Source organism: Emydura macquarii, unplaced genomic scaffold (assembly GCF_026122565.2).
Source record: "Emydura macquarii macquarii isolate MOO-44397 ecotype Brisbane River unplaced genomic scaffold, CSIRO-AGI_Emac_v2 contig_3390, whole genome shotgun sequence".
Lineage (NCBI taxonomy): Eukaryota > Metazoa > Chordata > Testudines > Chelidae > Emydura > Emydura macquarii.
This window is the reverse complement of record NW_027133527.1, coordinates 589,558-609,021: the sequence shown is the minus strand read 5'-3', so window position 1 is coordinate 609,021 and position 19,464 is coordinate 589,558. Positions and strand designations below refer to the sequence as shown.

The following is a 19,464-nucleotide window of genomic DNA, read 5'->3' as shown; positions in this document are numbered from 1 at the left end:
ATTGGCTTCGACAGACCTCATCGCCAAGCCTATTCTGATATTTAACCTGTATTTGCTCTTGGCTTCTCACAGCAGCACATCTCCGATGTCAAGGGACTGGCTGGACACGGACCAGTTTGTCCCCAAAGTGAATGGGAGTAGGAAACTGACCCCTTGTTGTGCTTTCAGGACAAGATCCAGCCTTTTCTGTTGCCCCAGGCCCAGTTTCAAATAATGGCTCACCCTCTGCTATATCCCTAAGCTCGCTATTGAAAACGTTTCCCCCTGCACCCAACTTCCTTTGTGTTGCTTCCTTGCAGATTGGGCTGGGCAATCCAGTTCAGGTGCAATCAGAACCAGGCCGTCCATGGACCCCTGCCTCAAGCTGGCATGGAGACGGGGCTGAGGTTCGGCTCGGAAGGTGAGCCTTTCACACCCACTGGGCCCTCAGGTGACACAGCTGTAAATGATGCTGCAGTGGAGACTCAGGCCCTAGGGCTCTGCTCTAGGCTGCTGTGTCCATTGGGTTCTGTTTGCCTGGTCTCTTCTATTTAGGTTCCTGCGCCACCCCAGTCGCCGTGGTTGATGAGTGCCTTACACGCGCCACCAAAAGATATCGGGTTCTCGTGTGTGCGCTCGCCGATTTTAACCTGTCGTCTATTGCCAGGCCCTTCCTCGGTGTTTTGCTCCGGGACAGGACCCTATATGGCAACATAGGCAGCACACGTGGTGCTAGACAGTCTGGTGTGGAGAGGATCTCGCTATCTGTCTGTGGCCTCAATAAAGAATCCACTTTCTCTTCATGAGACCTGAACCCTGGCTTTTCTCTGCCTCACATGAAATGGCAACAGCCATGCTGCTACCTGCTTATTATGGGCCTGATCCTGCGGTCTTTGGGCAGGCAAAATTCCCATCACATGGAAAGGCTTTAAGGTCCAGGTACTGCAGGGGTTATTTTCAGACAGTGTTTCCAAATTGCTTTATGATTTGCTCCAATGTTCCTGGAATTTAGGTGATTCTAGCTGGCTGGTAATTCCCCTCCCTTCTTAATGATCCAGCCTACATCTGCCGTCCCTCCTCACACCGTCCCCCTCACCCTCTCTGCAGGACTCCCAAAAGATGGGGGAAAGACAGGGGAGTTTGATGACTCCTTTTCTCAGTTGCTCCACATGGCCAATGAATCGTATCTGGCCTGCTGATTAATACACTTCTTATCTAAGGGTCCTTTCACTTGCCTCTTATGAATCCTGATGTTTCTAGTGCCTCGTTAACATTTATCTCCCTGAGCCCCCCTGCTCCTTTCATCCTTTGTTGCTGACAACTGCAACCTAGCAGATGTGGAGCAGGTCAGCTTCCTTCACAGCCCCTATTACTGGAGCTCTCTGTTCCCTTTCCCCAACAAATTTGTAGAGCTTTTCCTGGTCCCTTATCAACTCCCCGATGTAACCTTTCCCCTTGCCTCAATTTACCCCTTAGCAGTCATCATACATCCAGACCTTGTAATGTCTCATTTGACAGATAATCCTCACAATAATATTCATCACTCAGCCTTTTTAAAGCAGTGCATTAATTTATTACTCCCCTAAGAGGTAGGTAATTAACTGATTATCCTCATGGTACTGATGAGGAAGCTGAGACACAGACAGTTTAAGGGACTTGCCTAAGGTCACAGAGACAGTCAGTGGCAGAGTCAGGATTTATGCTCAGGAGTGCCTGGTTCCTAGATGCCTATGCTCAGCCCACTCTTTCCCCTTTCCTCCCCCCCTTCAGGAAAACCCTGAGATTTTTAAGTAGCCTTTATTTTGTTCCTTATAACTGGACATTTTGGCAAGGTACTTTCACACTCACCGGGCTGTATTCCGTATGCTCATGAAAGGAGACATAGGGTAGATTTGTAAGAACATTATCAGTGTAAGCTGAGTGCCTCTTTGCACGTATATATGATGGCAGTGTCATGTAAGAGCCCATCCATAGAGCAGACACCAGTGGTCCATTGTGTCTTGTGGGTTTCCCTTCATAATGTAATTTGCAAAGCACATTCACGGTGCAATATGAGTGCCCCTTTATGGGATGTGGTCGTCAGGTTCATGTGGCTACTCACGTTCCTTCAGGCAGGTTCGTGATACCGTACTAGTTCTCCTGGCTAGGATGTACACTGTGTATCTTCAGACCCTAACGAAGTTAGTACAGACCTAAGGGAACCCCCTCATTGCTCAGAGCACAGTAATGACACAGAGGGACAAATCACGCTCTCAGTTACACCAACGTCAATCTGGAGGTGCTCCGTGGACTGCACTGGAATTACTCTGGATTTGCACCAGTGAAGCTGAGGGCAGAGTCTTGTCCAACCTTACTTCGTGGCAACGTGACCCAAGCCAGCACAGCGTTTGGAAAAGAGCATCCGCCACGGGGCAGGGGCAGGGTACTCCTTTCATCTCAACTCCATCTCAACCTCTGCCTTAAGAAAAGGACCCCCCCAAAACAAGGGGCTCCCAAGTAGTGAGAGTCTGGGAGGACACATTGTCCATTTACCAGGAACCTGCGCTTGCCTAATATTATCTCCTGGCTGTCGCACCCTTGACAGGTGACTAGAAATCGCTTGTGGCTTGAGTTTGCCAGCAATACAGTCCTGCAGTGGTTCAGCTTGTCCTCACCCTGCAGCTACAGCGGGCCCTGCCCGTTAGGAAGCCATTGCCCCCTCAGGCTCTTCTCTTGGCCCCTCAGTGCTAACCCACAGGAAGCAGAAAGGAACCCAAACCTTGGTGCTTCCGGCCCTTTTCGACTCCTCTGAGAATCCTGCGGGATTGTGGCTAAATTATGGCCAAATTACAAGTCCCGCACAGGGTTGCTCTTAGCACAGACTCCCTGCACAGGCATGAACTCAAAAAGAGAGAACATAGGAAAGCAACATGGGAAAAGATAGGTTGGGAACAAGATCCTGGCCCAATCCATAAATGAGTTGTTATATCCTATAGTATTTCCCCCCGAGGTAATTGCAGCGCTCTGTTTTGAAGCTGTTTACACAGTTTCCCCTGCTGCTTTCTTCCCTGGTTTGTTCCACATAACATGGACGCCACCATGATACATGCTCACCTGGGGAGATAATTACTTACCCTCCCTGCAAAAAAGACTCAGTGTGTGGGGAATCAATGGTAAATGGCCAAACAGCGATTCCCTTCAGGCCTCATATGAGTTGAACGAAGGCCCAGTCCTGCACACCTTTACTCGGGTAGTATTTATTCACCTGAGCTGTCTCCTTGACTTTCCTGTTGCAAAGGGCTTTCAGGAAGAGGCTGTAAAACAGCAGCTCTTCCCATGACATGGTGCCCCATTGTTCCTCTGCACCTGAGCCTCACCAAGCCATAGGATCAGCGCCTAACTCTTTTGGGGCATCCCGGCTTAAAGGTGCTGGTTAGAGGTGTCTGGTATATAGCACACATTGTTAACATTTTCCAGGGGATTTTGCATTTTAAACCACGGGGATTAAATCTGAAAGGACCTACATTTAAATAACAGTAAGTCTGTGCTGCAAACTGCAACAGAATGTGAGTTGTGGCTGCCACTTTACTTACACTGCTGTTTAATTAACTTGATTAATTACTTGATGTTTGCACAGCGCTTAGAAGATGCACAGTGCTGGGTAACTGCAGGGTGTTGTTATTTTTCAGATGACCTCGCCTTTATTTTGAAATGATGTTTTATTATAATAATGAAACCCAGAATTGCAGAAATGCAAGAGAGGAACTGTCACACAAAGACACTTAGCTTGGTACCATGCAGCTAGATGGAAAAGGAATAAGAACTCCCAAGATCCAGCTCAGAACTGATCCTACAATGATCTGTGTGCAGATGGATGGACGAAAGCCTCCATCTGCAGGGAGCTCAGGCCAGGATCAGGGCCCAGGACAACAACCAATAAGCGCTGCGCAGGCCAGATCTACATTATAAACTTACATCAGCAGAACTACGTCGCTCCGGGGTGTGAAAAATCCATGTCACTGAGCGACGCGGTTAGACTGACCTAACCCCTGGTGTAGACAGCGTTGTGTCGACAGGAGGGCTTCTCCCGTCAACATAGCTCTTGCTTCTCACGGAGGTGGATTAACTCTGCTGATGGGAGAAGCGCCCCCATCAGCGCAGTACCCTCTTCATTGGAGTGCCATAGTGGTGCAGTTGCACCCGTGCAGCATTTTAGGTGTAGACCTGCCCCAGTGGGTGGGATTCACAGAGGTTTTAGGTGCCTCGCTCCCGTTGTGTCACTCAGAGCTGGCAGGTCACTGGCTGGTATCAAGTCACACATCTGCAGTAAATTCTGTCATAAAAATATCATTCGCAGCTTGTTAAAATTACCGTAATATTCCTTGGGTGAATTAAAGGGCCCGCTTCACCAAGCGTGGCAGCAAGAGCACCTCCATGGCACCAACTGCCTTCTGGGGTGAATTTGCCCCTTTGATTCAACTTTAAATTGGAATCTGTTCTGGACTATTATCTGCCTGGTCCAAAGGCACTTTAACAGTCCAGGATATGGACAATAGGCCTGGTTTTCTTTTGCCCTATAGCCTCTTGGTGCTGCTTTCCCAGCATAATACAGGGGCCATAAAGTCAGCCGCTCTGCCTACTAGCAATACCCCCTGTGTAGGGGCTTCCCTAGCGGATAGACCCAGCTGTATGCCATGCCCTTTCACAGCCCCTGGTAGAGGGGATATTCCAGGGGCAGAGTTGAGGGCAGGAACTCTGCTGTTGTCTGAGGCTCCTCTGATTTAGACTGAGGGACCCGGAAGGCTCCTTGGACAGGTGTCTCTGTGACATTGGTAGTATTTTTTTTACACTATAGGTAGCCCTTCCTGCAAAGAGGGGACCTCAGCCAGGAGGGAGTGGTGTGCCCCAGCTCTCTGCCCAGAACACCTTGCAGCCCTGGGGCCCGTTTGCAGCCGAGTGGCATGCAGGCAGCCCCCAGGCAGGCCAGGCATTTCTGCCAGCACCCAGCCCTCCCTCCTGCAGCCTTCGCAGGATCAGGCTCTTAGACACTCTCTTTTTTTGCCGGTGGTGGCCGAGCCGGGGAGGTTAATGAAGGGGCCGCCCGAGGGTGGCCAATACCCCCCTAGCAGCAGCAGCGGGTGGGGTGGGACACGAGGAGACCCCCGGCCTAGGGAGCTTTGGTGGCCCGGCCGGTCACACCGCGGCAGAGCCCTTTTCCCCCAGGCTGGTGCACGGGCAGAGCCACCAGACAGCCCCTGCCCGCACGTTGTGTCATGCATCAACCCTGCCTTCATTGCTATGGCACCGGGCGTGGGCTCACGCCTGCAAAGGAGCAACCCGGCGGGGTCCTGCACCCACGGGGCCAGGAGCGGCCGGCCCCACCCCTTCTGCTGCTCGCTCTGGCTGAGCCTCTCTTTATTTTTTGCAAGCGGGGTGGGGAGGGGGGGAGGGAACCCTGCTGCAATGTGCAGAGCGGCTCGCGAGAGGGAGCGGCCGGGCCAATCAGAAGGGCTCGTTCCGAAAGTTGCCTTTTATGGCTCGGGCGCTACGGCGCTGGCCCCATAAAACCCGGCTCGCGCGGCGGGCTGGAGTAGCTAGGAGCTCCCTCTGCACGCGCCACATTCCCTCCTCCCCCCAAGCCGGCTGAGCCACCGCTGCTGTTCGCCAAGGGTTTAAAGTTGCGACCTCGCAGAGGTAAGTCAGAGGGGGGGGGTGCCTGCTTGCCGTGGGGGGCAGAGGAGGCGGGTGGGTTTTTAAGGGGGGCCCCGGCTTGGAGGCGAGTGACTCGGGAGGGTTTTTTAAAATATTTTTTGTACTATTCCCATTGCACCCAACAGACCCTAAATCGCGGGGTTAGTGCTGCTGGCTTGCCTTGAAATCGGGCTGCCATCAGGAGTGCTGCTGCTGCCTGGGGCGGCGCGATGCGGCGGCCGAAGGGGAAGCCGGTGAAAGGCGCTGGAAGGCTGTTGCGGGGTTGCTTTTTTTTTTTGCCCGGTTTAGTGGCGGCTCCTTTCCTAGGCGGAGAGTCCGGGTTGGTGGTTGGCTTTTGCAGAAGCCGCACACCAGGGCTCGTGGCTGCGCATTGGTGAAACGGCCTGTTCGGTTTTGTTTGCTTGTCCTTCTCCCCTCCAAAAAAACAGCAGCTGTCGAGGCCTCTGAAAAGCTCGGTTGCAAGCGAGGGGTTTATTGCATGGGGAGCTGGTGCCGTGAATGAATGAACGCGAACGATCCGTCCTGTTGCAGGGCGCGATCCGGGCAGTGGGTGGGGTGTGGCGGTGGAGTTTGCAGCAAGTTTAACCCGAGTTGGTGGGTGTGGCGAGCGGATCTCTGTGGAGGGCTGTGGTGCTGAGCCTGCTGGAGGGCTGTAATCGGGTTTGCTGCTCTCTGGGTCTAAGAGGATTTGTTGGACTAGAGGTTGAATGGGGGGGGGGGGAAGGGAGCCGAAAGCTAATCCTCTTCGGGTTGCATGGTTTAAAGAGAGGATGGAGACGGTGGGCTGGGTGGAGAAAAGAGGCTGGGGAGAGGGCATCTCTCTCCCCCTTTTCCCCCTCTAGCTTTCTTCCAAAAAGGGATGTGAGCAGCTCTTAGAATCTGGTAGGGTGTGACTCCAGAGCTGCTGCTGCATCTTCCCATGGTGGAAACCGGTGCTTCTATTGTATCCGCTCAGCACATGCTGGGCAGGGGTGGGGGAGGCAGAGGGAGGGTCCTCCCCGCACGAGGTGGGGAGGGGGAAGAATCCTGGCCCAGGGCTGGCCCTCCCACTGCTAAAGGGAGAAGGGGGGTCTCTTTGTCTTGCTGAAGGCACGCTGGATCACTCTGAGAGGTGGCTGCCTCTTCCCCCTGTCCTATGGGGCAGTTATGCTGGAGGTCTGGGACCCCCACTCAGCCCTGGAGACTCCCTTTCCTTAAGGGGTGGGCTGGATCCAGGAAGAAGGATCTGAAACCTGATTCTGCTGAGGGCATGGTCCCTAGTGTCTGGGAAGAGGGTGGGGTCCCGCAGGTCTAGGTGGCTAGTGTCTGTCCTTGGGGCGCAGACCGAGGGCTCTTTCCCCTGCTGGGAAGGGGAGGTGGTGCGCTCTCATTGCTGGCTTGGTTTAAAAAACAAAGAAAAAAGCAACTCACTCCAGCCAAGCCTTGCTTCTAAGCCAGACAGGAGGGGGGTGGTGGTGAAGGAACTACATTTCCCAGAGTGCCATTGTGTGGTGGGTACAAAGGGTGGGGACAGACAGGTGGGGAAAGGCTGACTTTTCCAGTGGCCAGTCTGTGCTGCTCCAGAACTGGCCCTTCAGCCCTCGGTGCTCGGTCACCGGTTCTAGCTGCCCTTGCAGAACCTAGGACCATTGCACGCCCATTGCACAAGAGCCTCGCCTTCATCCTGTGTGGCGGGTGCCACTTGAGGCACCTACCATTAAACCTACCCAGCTGATTAAGAAGAACCTGCGTTACCTATTTCTGAAGCCCTTTGTTGCTTTAGGAGTGACTCTGTTTCAGAAGGCAGGTTAAAGTGAATGCAGCGGCTTGCGTGACAGGTCTGACTCCTCAGAGCCAGGGTGCTAAACCGGGTGTGAGCTGAGCAGGGACAAGCTTCTCCCAGGCAGGCTGTGGGTAACTTCCCCTTTCTTTCAAGCTGTTTCAGTTGCCATAACCCCCGTGCATCAGACACCCTGGTGCTGGTACCAGGTGCACTCCATCTTGCAGGGCGTGGCCACAGCCCTCTGCTTCATTTGAAGGGAGAGGGGAGTGGCTTGTCTCTTGAATCAGTCCTCCAAAAGCTGGCTCCGTGCCGCACGACTGGCTTCTCGCAAAGCCTGCTCTAACCATTGCCTTTTATGGTAATAATGTGAGACTAGAGCAGGGACTTCCTTTGTCCCAAATCTGTGCAAAGGCAAAATATGCGATGCTCCGCGCCCTCTAGTGGCTGAAAGGGAGAAGTCCAGCCACCCACAAACAGGAAGCGAGAGAGGAAATGGGTGGGGAAAGGCTGTTGTCTCTGCAGCTCAGAAGCAAATGGCTTAACCTTACTGCATGGGGCTTTTCCTCTCAAACCATGATACTCAACTCTTGTTACGGGTTTTCTCCAGAAATCCTATAGCATGGAGACTTGCAATAAACTAGAAGTGACCCATCTGTTACTCAGCTAATCAGGCTTGCTTACGTTGTCTCCATTATTTTGCAGTTCGCCATGGATGATGATATTGCTGCACTCGTTGTTGACAATGGCTCCGGTATGTGCAAAGCCGGTTTCGCGGGGGATGATGCCCCTCGTGCTGTCTTTCCATCCATCGTCGGTCGCCCCAGACATCAGGTATGTAAATGGAATCGCATTTTGCCTGGTGCATTATGTAGATCAGAAACAGTCACTAAATGGTGCATGATATTTTAGAAAACACCATGCAGTATTTTCATCTATCATATCTACACACACCCCTATAATGGAGCCCCAGTAGCACTGTAGAAGACATGAAAAGAAATGAGCTGGCTTGGAGAGTCTTTCATAATGCCTGGCTTCCTTCCTGTCAGCCAGTAAAGCTCCCCATCTCTACTGGGGTGGGGATGTTCTGTAGCAATAGTCTGGCTTCCTAGGTCCTGTAAACTCAACTTGATGCATTAGCAAAATTCCAGAGAGCCAGCTAGCTGCCCTGCTTGAGTAGCAGGTCTGTTGGTGAGTCATCTAGTGGACTGGACTGGCCTCGAAGAGCTTGGTGGATCACATTTGACTCATTGCCTCTACCTTTTCTCTTTAGGGTGTGATGGTTGGTATGGGCCAGAAAGACAGCTACGTTGGTGATGAAGCCCAAAGTAAAAGAGGTATCCTGACCTTGAAATACCCCATTGAACATGGTATCGTCACCAATTGGGATGACATGGAGAAGATCTGGCACCACACCTTCTACAACGAACTCAGAGTTGCCCCTGAGGAGCACCCTGTGCTGCTTACCGAGGCTCCCCTGAACCCCAAAGCCAACAGAGAAAAGATGACACAGGTGTGTAAGATGGCCTCGGTGCCTATTCACCATCATTTGGCTCCAGATGACTGAGAGCCGCTGGCCAGCATTCCTCCTTGCGTGCACGTGCCTTCATCTTTGTTCCCTTTGCCATTCTCTACAGGGTTTTCCTTTCCTGACCTGAGTCTCTTTGCTGGATCTTGACAGGTTTTATTTGCTCTTCCTCTATACTAGCAACTCATACCTGCTGTTTCTAACTAGACACTAACCATTCACCTGCCCTGAGTGACTTCTGTAACGTGGCTTTCTAGAGCGTGTGAGAAAGCTAAGATGTGGATAGCCACAGATACTGTGGTGCAGCTGGGTTGGTCCATGTTCTCTGCTCTTTTCCAAGGGTTTGAGCTTGGGTTGGTGGGTTTGCTGTGTGAGCTCAGAGCCAATAGGCTACGGTCTCCCATTCCAGAAGACCAAATCATGAGCGTCTGCGGACAACGACGCTGTAGCCTAAGGATAATTTGCATGACTTGCTGCAGACTGTCTCCTGTGAGTGGTGAGTGAGCCTCTTTGGTCGCATCCTGTCAGCTTAACGTCTTCTCTTCTGCCCACAGATCATGTTTGAGACCTTCAACACCCCAGCCATGTACGTAGCCATTCAGGCTGTGCTTTCCTTGTACGCTTCCGGACGTACCACCGGAGTCGTCCTCGACTCTGGAGATGGTGTCACCCACACCGTCCCAATCTACGAAGGATATGCCCTCCCCCACGCCATCCTCCGTCTGGATCTGGCTGGCCGTGATCTGACGGACTACCTCATGAAGATCCTGACAGAGAGAGGCTATAGCTTCACCACCACAGCCGAAAGGGAAATCGTGCGTGACATCAAGGAGAAGCTGTGCTATGTAGCGCTGGACTTCGAACAGGAGATGGCCACGGCTGCCTCTAGCTCATCCCTGGAGAAAAGCTATGAACTCCCTGATGGGCAGGTGATCACCATTGGCAATGAGCGGTTCAGGTGCCCAGAAGCCCTCTTCCAGCCGTCTTTCTTGGGTAAGTCAAACTCTCTTGTAGGAGGCTTTTGGTGGGATTTGTATGGGCCATCCAGCTACATGGTGAAGCCCTCTCCTCCCCTGATGACTCTAAATGGCACAAAACTCCTGAACCCCTCAAGTGACAGTCAGCTCCTGACTTCCCCTTCCCACACAATGGGTCTAGAATAATTTTGTGGTTGTGGAGCCAAGCAAGGTTCTAGTGAAAGGAACACAGTGCTGGATTCTGCATGCAGTCTTAGTGTGCACTAAAATACACTGGGTTACTTTAGCTTTGTTACCTTACTGACCTTATTATTGACTACTTCCTGGCAGGTATGGAATCCTGTGGCATCCATGAAACTACCTTCAACTCCATCATGAAGTGTGATGTGGATATCCGTAAAGACCTGTATGCCAACACTGTGCTGTCTGGTGGTACCACCATGTACCCAGGCATTGCTGACAGAATGCAGAAGGAGATCACAGCCCTGGCACCAAGCACAATGAAAATTAAGGTATGTTGGAGATCTTGTGTTCCAGCAGTGGCTGGGGTGTCCAACTTGAGTTAGGTACCTGGGATGAAAAGCCCCAAGAACTGAAACTGGATACCTTCAGTAACTGAAGGGTATTTTGATGGCAATTGTATTTAACAGTGTTACTTAAGTTTCTGGGGCAGATGTCAGTACCACCATGTGAATAGTCTTACCTGGCCAGAAGCACTGGCGCTAACAGGCAGATGAACATGGTTCTTGCTACTCCGCCTCGGATTAAATGCCATGTGGTGATAGCGGCTAATGTGAATACTGGCTGAATCTTGCAAATCCTAGTGGCACGCAGCTGGCCCGGTCTTAATCGTTTAGTGTCCAGAAAGGTTCATTAAATTGCAGAAGAAATCAGAAAAGGGTTGTGGCATCATGGTGACCCCGCTAGAATAGCAAGTGGTGGTAAGCTTATCCGATACAAGCATCTTAACCCTCTCTTGTCTTCTACAGATCATTGCTCCACCGGAGCGCAAGTACTCTGTCTGGATTGGTGGCTCGATCCTTGCCTCTCTGTCCACCTTCCAGCAGATGTGGATCAGCAAGCAGGAGTACGATGAATCCGGACCCTCCATTGTCCACCGCAAATGCTTCTAAATCGGACTGTTACCACATCCCCACCTTTGACAAAATCCATAATTGCGCATAAAACCAGATGAGATTGGCATGGCTTTCTTTGTTTTTTTTGGCGCTTGACTCAGGATTTAAAAACTGGAATGGTGAAGGTGACAGCAGCAGTCTTAACGTGTTGGCGCAAACGTCCCCAAAGTTCTACAATGCATCTGAGGACTTTGATTGTACATTTGTTTTTTAATAGGCATTCCAAATATTTCATAAATGCATTGTTACAGGAAGTTCCTCGTCTCGGTGGAGGCAGCAGCCCCGCTCGCAGGAGCTAATACCAGTATTGTCTGTAATCATGTAACCCAACCAAGTGTCTTTTTGTATCTTCCGCCTTAAAACAGAACACACTTGATCCTTTCTCTGATGCGTTAAGCAGATGGGCTGCGCTCCCCCTATTAATAGATGTGAATGGAGGCTTTTGCAGTCCCCCTAGAGAGTACCATGAGAAGCAGTGCCAGTATGTGGGGGAGGGAGGGGCTACCTGTACACTGACTTAAGACCAGTTCAAATAAAAGTGCACACAAGAGGGGTGTGGCTGCTGTTGACTTTTTTCCTAATAAAAGACCCACTTCACTGCACAACACTGAGCCTTTCCAGTGACTGGGCTTGTGGGGGGAGGGAGAAGACCCCCAGCTGGCACAGGAAGCAAGTGCAAGATGCAGTGCAAAGCTCATTTAACTGCTAGCTGCTCCCTACTACACGCCCACAGCATAGCAAGTCTGTCCTGGACGCTTCTCAACTTCATTACCTAGATCCTGGGAAGAGCCAGTCTTGAACCATCACTCAAATGGCTGCTGGGGGCTGCTCTGTAGCCAGATGCCAGACTCCCTGCTGCGAGGTGCTAGCTGTGTTTAAAAGCAGGCACCCTCTTCAGAGGGAACAGTTGTGTCCTTACCCCCTCTTCTAGCTACCTCTTCCTATGGGGATCAAAGCAGAGTTGATCATGTTGCTGTCCAAACCATTGTATTCCTGGCAGATCAGCTAAAAGGTAGGGGGGGCTGCTGCATTTGAGAAGCACCAGAGATGAATATTGTTGCAGCTATGATGGCTGTAGCACTGACTCCCTTTGAGCAGGCACGATGGACTAAGAATCCCTATTTCCCTAGAAATAAGCAGGAGTTTTACAGGGTTAGTATCTATGTAACTCCAGAGGGGCACTTGGGGCACTAGATTAGATGTTTTTTGTAAGGTGGCAGCACATAACTAACGTGTCCTGCTTAGCAGGGCTTGTCAATGAAGTCGGGGTTACAAAAGTGGTTCTGAAAATGCCTTTACATTCAAGAGCTTGCAGCTACAGTTAAACTCCCAGGGAAGTGCGCTTGCCTCTTACAAGGTTCTTACAGTGCAACTTTCAGATGTGGCTAACCAAGAACTTTGTGTTATGCCATGTGGAAGCAACAGGCATAGATTCTTACTAAGTTCCTTGGCTAAGGCTTGGTGATTATGGTAATTATGTCTCCTAGGGATTACATGCTCGAGAAAATAATTTTGTCACCCAGGGAAAAACATTACTCAGAACTCCTGGACTGTTTTCCTTTAATAAGCTAGGGGATTTTTTTTTTTTAAATCTCTTCCTAAGGCTAACTCTGGTGGTGGTGAGCTAAATCTAGGAATTTCTAGCCATTTCCTAGGTGGGGGGGGGGGGGGTAATACATCTGTCCACTACCTAGTCACACCAAATCAGTATAGATGGGCCCCTGGAAACATGTCTGTCCTTACTCAAAAATCATGCATGGTGCGCTGGTTGCAGGAGACCAGGACTCTAGTCTCTGGGCTGCTACTGACTCCATGTGAGACCTTATGCAAGTTCACAGTTGCTGTGCTGCTTCTCTCATCTGTAAATGAGAGAATGGATCGATCCACTGTTGTGCTGTGAGTTCCTTAGAAGAAAGGCTATGGAAATACAAGGTGTTATTTGCATCATTGCATGTGTTCAGTGAACCACACCGTGGACTCAGCTCTAAATACAATGGGTTTATTATTCAAATGTATTCACATTTCAAACAAGGCCTCAAGTAATACTGCTGGGACTTCCTTAATACACATTATAAAATTCACCTGAATCCATTTTTTCTTTGGCAATGGGGTAAATGAATTTCTCAGCTGTACCTGGTATGTGTGTTAGTATTGTGGGTGGTAGTGATTAGGACTGATGCTCAGTGGGATTTTTATGGAGCTCTTTCCATATCTTTCTGGGGGACCCAAAAATTCCCATTTGTCTTAGCTTCACCTTCCTCTGCCATCTTTGAGACCCCACATCATGGGTTTAACCCTCATCCATCTAACTTTAACTCAGCTTCCCAGTTAATGCTGCACTTCATTTGAAAGGGGAAGGAGGCTTATTGGGCCCAGACTTATCCGGGTGGTTCTTCCTTCTCCCCTAAGAGTGCCCACTTTCACTAGTCATATAGGCAGACACCAGCAGTATGATGTGTACCCTGCAACTGGCTGGAAACAAGGAAGTCATTTGATCAGTTTATGCTCACAAGCCACCAAAACAGATTCATGGTGTCCTTGGTAAAGGAGATTGTTTCTTCTCTTGGGATTTAAGTCCTGCATTAGTTGATCATTAGCCTGATTACTTTTCAGTTTTCCCACCCACCTGTACTATTATTTGGTACCACCAGATGGTGCTGTTACAGAAAGCCTTAAAAGCTCTAGTTAACAGAAAGCATAGGTAGTTACACTGCAGAGAAATGCTTATTGTTAGCTGTGGTGCAATTCTTTTTAAAAACTGTGTAGCACCAGTGAAGGTGCAAAGCTGCTGGCTATAGGTTATACTCATGCAAACAAACTCAGCTACCCTACCACATGATATGAAAGCATTACACACCTCCTTTGGGAAAATTCTATTGTAAAGCAGCAAATAAAGAATGGTTTGACTGGGATTTTGTCATTGAAAGTGGCTGTAACTATTCTTTGTGCTCAGAGGAAGAGTTCCATTTTTGGAATCGAGTGGTGTGTCTGGGTTTTTTTGCAAAGTGACACTAAACTAGTCACCGGAGGTAACATTGGCTCTGGCTTGCCTCCTCCCTCCCAACTCCCAAGTAGGTGGCAAACTGGTGGCGAGAGGGCTGGGGCCCTATCACATGCTATTACAGCTTTTCTGACTTCCATTGCAATGCATGGACAGTACCAGGCAGATTGCTATAATTTAGAGCCACACCCAGGCTGCCTAAATTACACAGGGAGCCTTAATGCCCTGGCAGCAGCCACCTTTATGTTCCCTCTATCACCTTCTGGAGGCACAGCATAGTCTCTGCCCTCCAGGTCTTTTATGTGTATCACGCAGGCCCTGTTGTTTTAGTTGTTTATTTTGTGTGTATTTTACAGTGGAAAGTCAGGTCTTGTGTACCCTTTTTTCCTGAAAAGTTCTATGGATGCCTAGAGAATTGGTAGATTAGTGATCTCACAGTCATCCAGCAAATCAAACCTGATTGTGGGGGGCTGTGTGATTGTGATTCAGTCCTTTAAAATGGCCTTTTAATAACTTCTATTTAATTCTAGCTCTTGCCAAACAGTGAGCATAGAACACATCTTGTTAAAGATGCCACACGCACTGCCTTCAATCAAGGATTGAGAGCACTCTCGCTCCATATCTCTAGGCCCTCTGCGGGAGACTGCTAGCAAAACAGTATGACAAGACTTGAGGCTCCTGGTATTTCTCAGGTTGAAAAAACAAGCACCCCCAATCTTTTAATGCCTTGTTCATAACCTCATAAAGAAACAGAAAGAGGGCAGCTACTTCCCCGCCCCCCCTTTCTAGGTTATCTTTAGGGGACTCTTTATATGAAAACAAAATGTAAGATTATACACATAGCTACAGAAAATCCATCGTTTTGGTGGTGTCTGTACTTGAGGTTCAGGTATCAGTAGCTAGCAATGCAAATGAGGTAAGTTGCACTCACTGTCTGTTTGAAACTGTAATACAGGGGTAGTCAATTATTTTTTGTCAAGGTCCAGCTTTCTTGGTCAAGGTATGGTCAAGGTCCGGATTCCAGAGAAATATTTTTCACACCGCAAGTGGCTCTGTTCAATGAATATATATAATGCTGTGTAATATACCCAGGGCCCATTGCAGGGGTAGGCAATAGGTGGACTGTGGGACAAATCCTGACTGCCAGAGGCTTTAGACCAGACCACGAAACTCTAGGGGGCTGTGGCCAGTTAGTTGGGGGGGGGGGGAGGTAGTGCAAGTAAAAGCGTGACTGACTGCATGCTGGCAGGCTTGGAACTGGCTCTCGGGATTGATAGCTAATTCAGGGTGGTCCTCCCTAAACAGAGTCCCACCCTCATGGGGCTGGCAGTGGGAGTGCTGGCAGGTGCCTGGGACTGACTCGTAACTTGGGGGGGCAGGTGACCTCCCACTCACCAAACGGCTGATTTGCACTGTGCCGCATGCATCAGCTTTTTGGTGATGTGTAGCTGCGATGCAAATCAGCTGATCAGCGGCCCGCTCTCACTGCATTCCTTCCTGAAAATGGACCCCGATGGAAGCCATCGAATATAACAAATGTATCTGGGAATTCATATGAATACACCAATCAGAACAGGAAGCAAGGGCTGCTCAGCGAGTCATAGGCAGAACAGGAAGTGTGCTGCAGGGATCAGAAAGTGCTGCATGTAATTTTCAATGACTTCTCAAGGGGTTGATTTACACTTGCAAAGCAAAGTCGTGGTTTTGAATTATGGTAGGAATTTGCGCATAACCTAGGTCTGTTTGGAGCTCAAGTTTACGATGAAGCGTCACTTGTGGAACAATGTGCAATGCGTTGGTGCCTTGATCAAAGCAAACCACGTCAGAACAGATCCATTTCTGTGGAAGGGAGATGTCGGTTTTAGGGGCTAGCTTTTCACTAGCCCAGTTGGTGTTACCTAACACAATTTAAAATACATTTAAAAAAATGTTCAGTGCCCCTGTCACAATGTTTCTGGACACAGATCCCCAGGGAAATTTATTTTCATGTGCGTGTCGTTCACTATGTGTTTGCACAGGCCTGACTCAATCAGGCAATGAAGTAACTGGTCTCTTAGCGATATCCCAATATACATGTTTGATATAATAATAGTAATACATTTAGCTAAATACTCAATAAGCAGATGCTCTTAAAGGCATTGACTCATAAGGATGGATTCTTGTCTAGGCTTAACTGCTCAAAAATTGATTTCAATTATATAGAGATAACTAACGAATGTCAAATTAAATCGAAAGCCACTCAACCCCCTGTATGCAGACTGTATCCCCCATTTTCAGCTCATGACACAAACCTTGACTAAATCGATGGGTTTAATTGTTCAGATACGTTTATTTGTATGTCACTGTGTGTTTGTACCATTCATGACAGTGTTACTGTGACTGGCGGGGGGGGGATCGGGGCTGCATTGGGCATGGCCCCATATAAACACGCAGTAGGATACAGTCCTGCCCCGCGGTGATCACAGTCTAAGGCCGTGACCCTGCAGCTTGGAAGGGCTGGGGGTTGGTGACTGGAACACCGGCTGGCTGCAGTCGGGCATGAGGCCTTTTCTAGAGGTTTCCTTGGTCCGGCTAGCGGGACCTATGGCAGAGAGACGGGCTCTAGGCAAGCCCGCGACATGGCTCAAAGAAAAGCTGCCGGAAGGGATCAGTGGCCCACTGCCACTCCCAACATGGCGGCTGGGGGTGGGGGGGAAGAGGGAGCCATTGCCACACTCAAGATGGCGCCAGGGAAAGGGTGCTTATGCTACTCCCAACATGGCGGCACGGCCGCGTGCCACTCCCAAAATGAAACTGCCTGCTGGCCCGGCAGGAAGAGCGACCGTATCCGGAAGTGAGGTCAGAGGCGCGCCGGAAGTGAGGTCAAGGGGGGAGGGGCTGATTCCGAAGCCGAGGAAGCGGCTTGTTTAAGCGGCTCGGGAGGGCAGCCTGGGCCCTGGAGGCCGCTGCGGCGGGACCATGTTCGAGTCGGGAGAGGTAAAGCTGGGGTGAGGGGGCCCCGGCCTCACGGCAACCCCTGCCCCCTCCCCCTCGAGCCCCTTCCCTGCGGGCCCTGCCGGCCTAGCGCCCCCCACCTCCGACTCCCCGCTCGCTCTCCCCCTCCTTCCCCGTATACCCCTCGCTCTCCATCCCCTCCCTACAGGCCAGGCCAGGCCCTGCGCGGAGCTGAGCGCGCTCCTAGCCCCCCCCTTTGGCTGCGGGGGGGTCCGCCCTGGCGCCCCCTTGCTCTGTGGGAGCCCTCGGTGGGAGGCTGGCGCCTTTCCCGACGTGACACTGACCAGTCCCCCGGGTTTCACTTGGCCTGGGGAGGTTGTCTCCAGGATGCCCCCGAGCGCTTCTCGGCCGCCTGTTATCCAGGGAAGCCTGCGTGAGTTATCCTAGTTGTGTCTCATCAGACACAAACCGTGCCAAGCCAGGCTCCTTTCCGTCTCTGGCTGATTTCTGGCCTGTTGGAGCGTGGGGAAGCACTAGCCCTGCTATGTCTTGGTGTTGGGAAGGGTTTTGATGCTGTCCTATGTGACGTTCTCAGGAGCAGACTAGGGAAAACACGGTCTAGATGAAATTACTGTAAGGTGGGTGCACAACTTTTTGAAAGGCCATATTCAATAGTTATCAATAGTTTGCTGTCAAACTGGGAGGACATGTCTAGTGAGATATTTCCAGGGTGAGTCCCGTTAAAAATGTTTCATTCATCATTTGGATAATTGAGTTTAGAGTAGGCTTATAAAATTGGCAGATGACATCATCAGATGGTAGGGGTTGCAAGCACTTTGGAGGACAGGGTTAGAATTCAAAAGGACTGACGAATTGGAGAATTGATCTGAAACAAGATGAAATTAAGTATAGATAAGTGCAGAGTGCCACACTTAAGAAGGAAAAATCAAATGCACAACCACAAAACGAGGCATAACTGACTGACTAGGTGGTAGTACTGCTGAAAAGGATCTTGGGGTTTTAGTGGATCACAAGATGAATGAAAGGCAACAATGTGATGCAGTCACGAAAAAGGCTGCTATTCTGGAGTGTATTAACAGGAGTATTTATGTAAGACACAGGAGGTAATTGTCTCACTCTGTTAGGCACTGGTGAGGTTTCATCTTGAGTACTGTGTTCAATTCTGGGTGTCACACTTTAGGAAAGATATGGACAATTTGGAGAGAGTCCAGAGGAGAGCAACAAAAATTATAAAAGGTTTAGAAAACCTGACCTCTGAGGAAAGGTTAAAAAAAACAGAGATGTTCAGTCTTGAAAATAAAAGACTGTGAGGGGACACTTGATAAGTCCTCAGATATGTTAAGGATTGTAATAAAGAGGGTAGGGATCAATTGTTGTCTCTGTCTGCTGCTGGTAGGACAAAGCTTAATCTGCAGCAAGGGAGATTTAGGTTGGATATAAAGAAAATCTTTCTAACTCTAAGCATAGTTAAGCTCTGAAATAGGCTTCCAAGGGAGGAGAGGTTGTGGAATCCCCATCATTTCAGGTTTTTAAGAATAGGTTAACATCTGTCAGGGATAGTCTATGTTTACTTGGTCCTGCCTCAATGCAGGGAGCTGGATGTGACCTCTTGAGGTCCCTTGCAGCCTACATTTCTATGATTCTATCCTCTCTCTTGACAGCTGTTTTTCTCCTATTGATGTTGTTTTGGCTTGGTTTTCTTTTGGGACCCAAGGGTAGTGGTTGTCACACTTGTTTTTGATTAGAACAAATGAAAGCACTATGGAAGGGATTAGAAGGTAAAAATGAATGGAAAGTAACCTGAGATCGAGGTAGGCTAATTTTGGGGCTTGCTGGATGATCCTTTCATTTCAATGTTTGGCAATCAGTGCCTGGCCTAGATATGGGTTGTTTAGTTAAACTAGAAGGGGAATTGTCTAGGATCTTCCTAGTGGATGAATTCTTCCTATGAGCTAGCAGAAATTTATAAATTATCTTTGCTTCATGCATCTTTCATTATCCATGAGAACTGCATAATTGCTATTTCTGAAATGATGGTTAAAGGAGCAGTTTAGTGTTTCAGTGCAGAGTGTTGCTGGGGTGTTTGGCCTGGTCTCTGCTGGGCTGAGAATTGGTTTCTGAACTGGCTTAAATTGATGTTTTCTCCCTAGTCTAGAAAATGTATGTCTAGACTCTTAAAACAGAGTATATATAAAACAGGGCCAAACTCCTATATCATCAGTCTTTAGGGTACTTTCAGTACTGCTTTCAGTCAGTTCAGCAAACTCAGTTTGAGCCCTTTTAAAGATAGGAAGGGAAATCTTGGCCCTCATCAAAATCCATGGCAAAACTTCCATTGACTTCAATGGGACAACATTTCTGTGAGGGTCTTTAATAATTTGGTTTTTATCTCTGCATAGGCATGATGTAAAGGCTATGCACTCACGTCTGGGTGTTGA

The 19,464-nt window shown here is 49.6% G+C and overlaps 2 protein-coding genes and 1 long non-coding RNA gene across 6 annotated transcripts in view; all 3 read left to right on the top strand.

Annotated features, from left to right (window-relative positions):
- The window catches only part of LOC137144117 (uncharacterized), a 44,267-nt gene extending 43,488 nt beyond the window's left edge, over nt 1–779 (top strand). Inside the window, exons 2-3 of the long non-coding RNA XR_010917329.1 lie at nt 300–400; nt 535–779. This is a non-coding gene — a long non-coding RNA (uncharacterized lncRNA). The remainder of the gene's footprint in view (nt 1–299; nt 401–534) is intronic.
- Nucleotides 780–5,521: 4,742 nt separating this feature from the next.
- On the top strand, nt 5,522–11,622 carry ACTB (actin beta). Its single transcript, XM_067534287.1, has 6 exons — nt 5,522–5,652; nt 8,135–8,263; nt 8,703–8,942; nt 9,512–9,950; nt 10,265–10,446; nt 10,924–11,622. The coding sequence occupies exons 2-6, from the start codon at nt 8,141–8,143 to the stop codon at nt 11,065–11,067; spliced, it is 1,128 nt and encodes a 375-aa protein (XP_067390388.1). The 5' UTR covers nt 5,522–5,652; nt 8,135–8,140; the 3' UTR covers nt 11,068–11,622.
- A 5,296-nt stretch (nt 11,623–16,918) lies between these two features.
- FBXL18 (F-box and leucine rich repeat protein 18) overlaps nt 16,919–19,464 on the top strand; it is a 55,794-nt gene continuing 53,248 nt past the window's right edge. For all 4 annotated transcript variants that reach the window (XM_067534114.1, XM_067534112.1, XM_067534113.1 and 1 more), the window contains exon 1: nt 16,919–17,047. In XM_067534114.1, the coding sequence (XP_067390215.1) occupies nt 17,030–17,047 (18 nt within the window). In that variant the 5' untranslated portion in view covers nt 16,919–17,029. The remainder of the gene's footprint in view (nt 17,048–19,464) is intronic.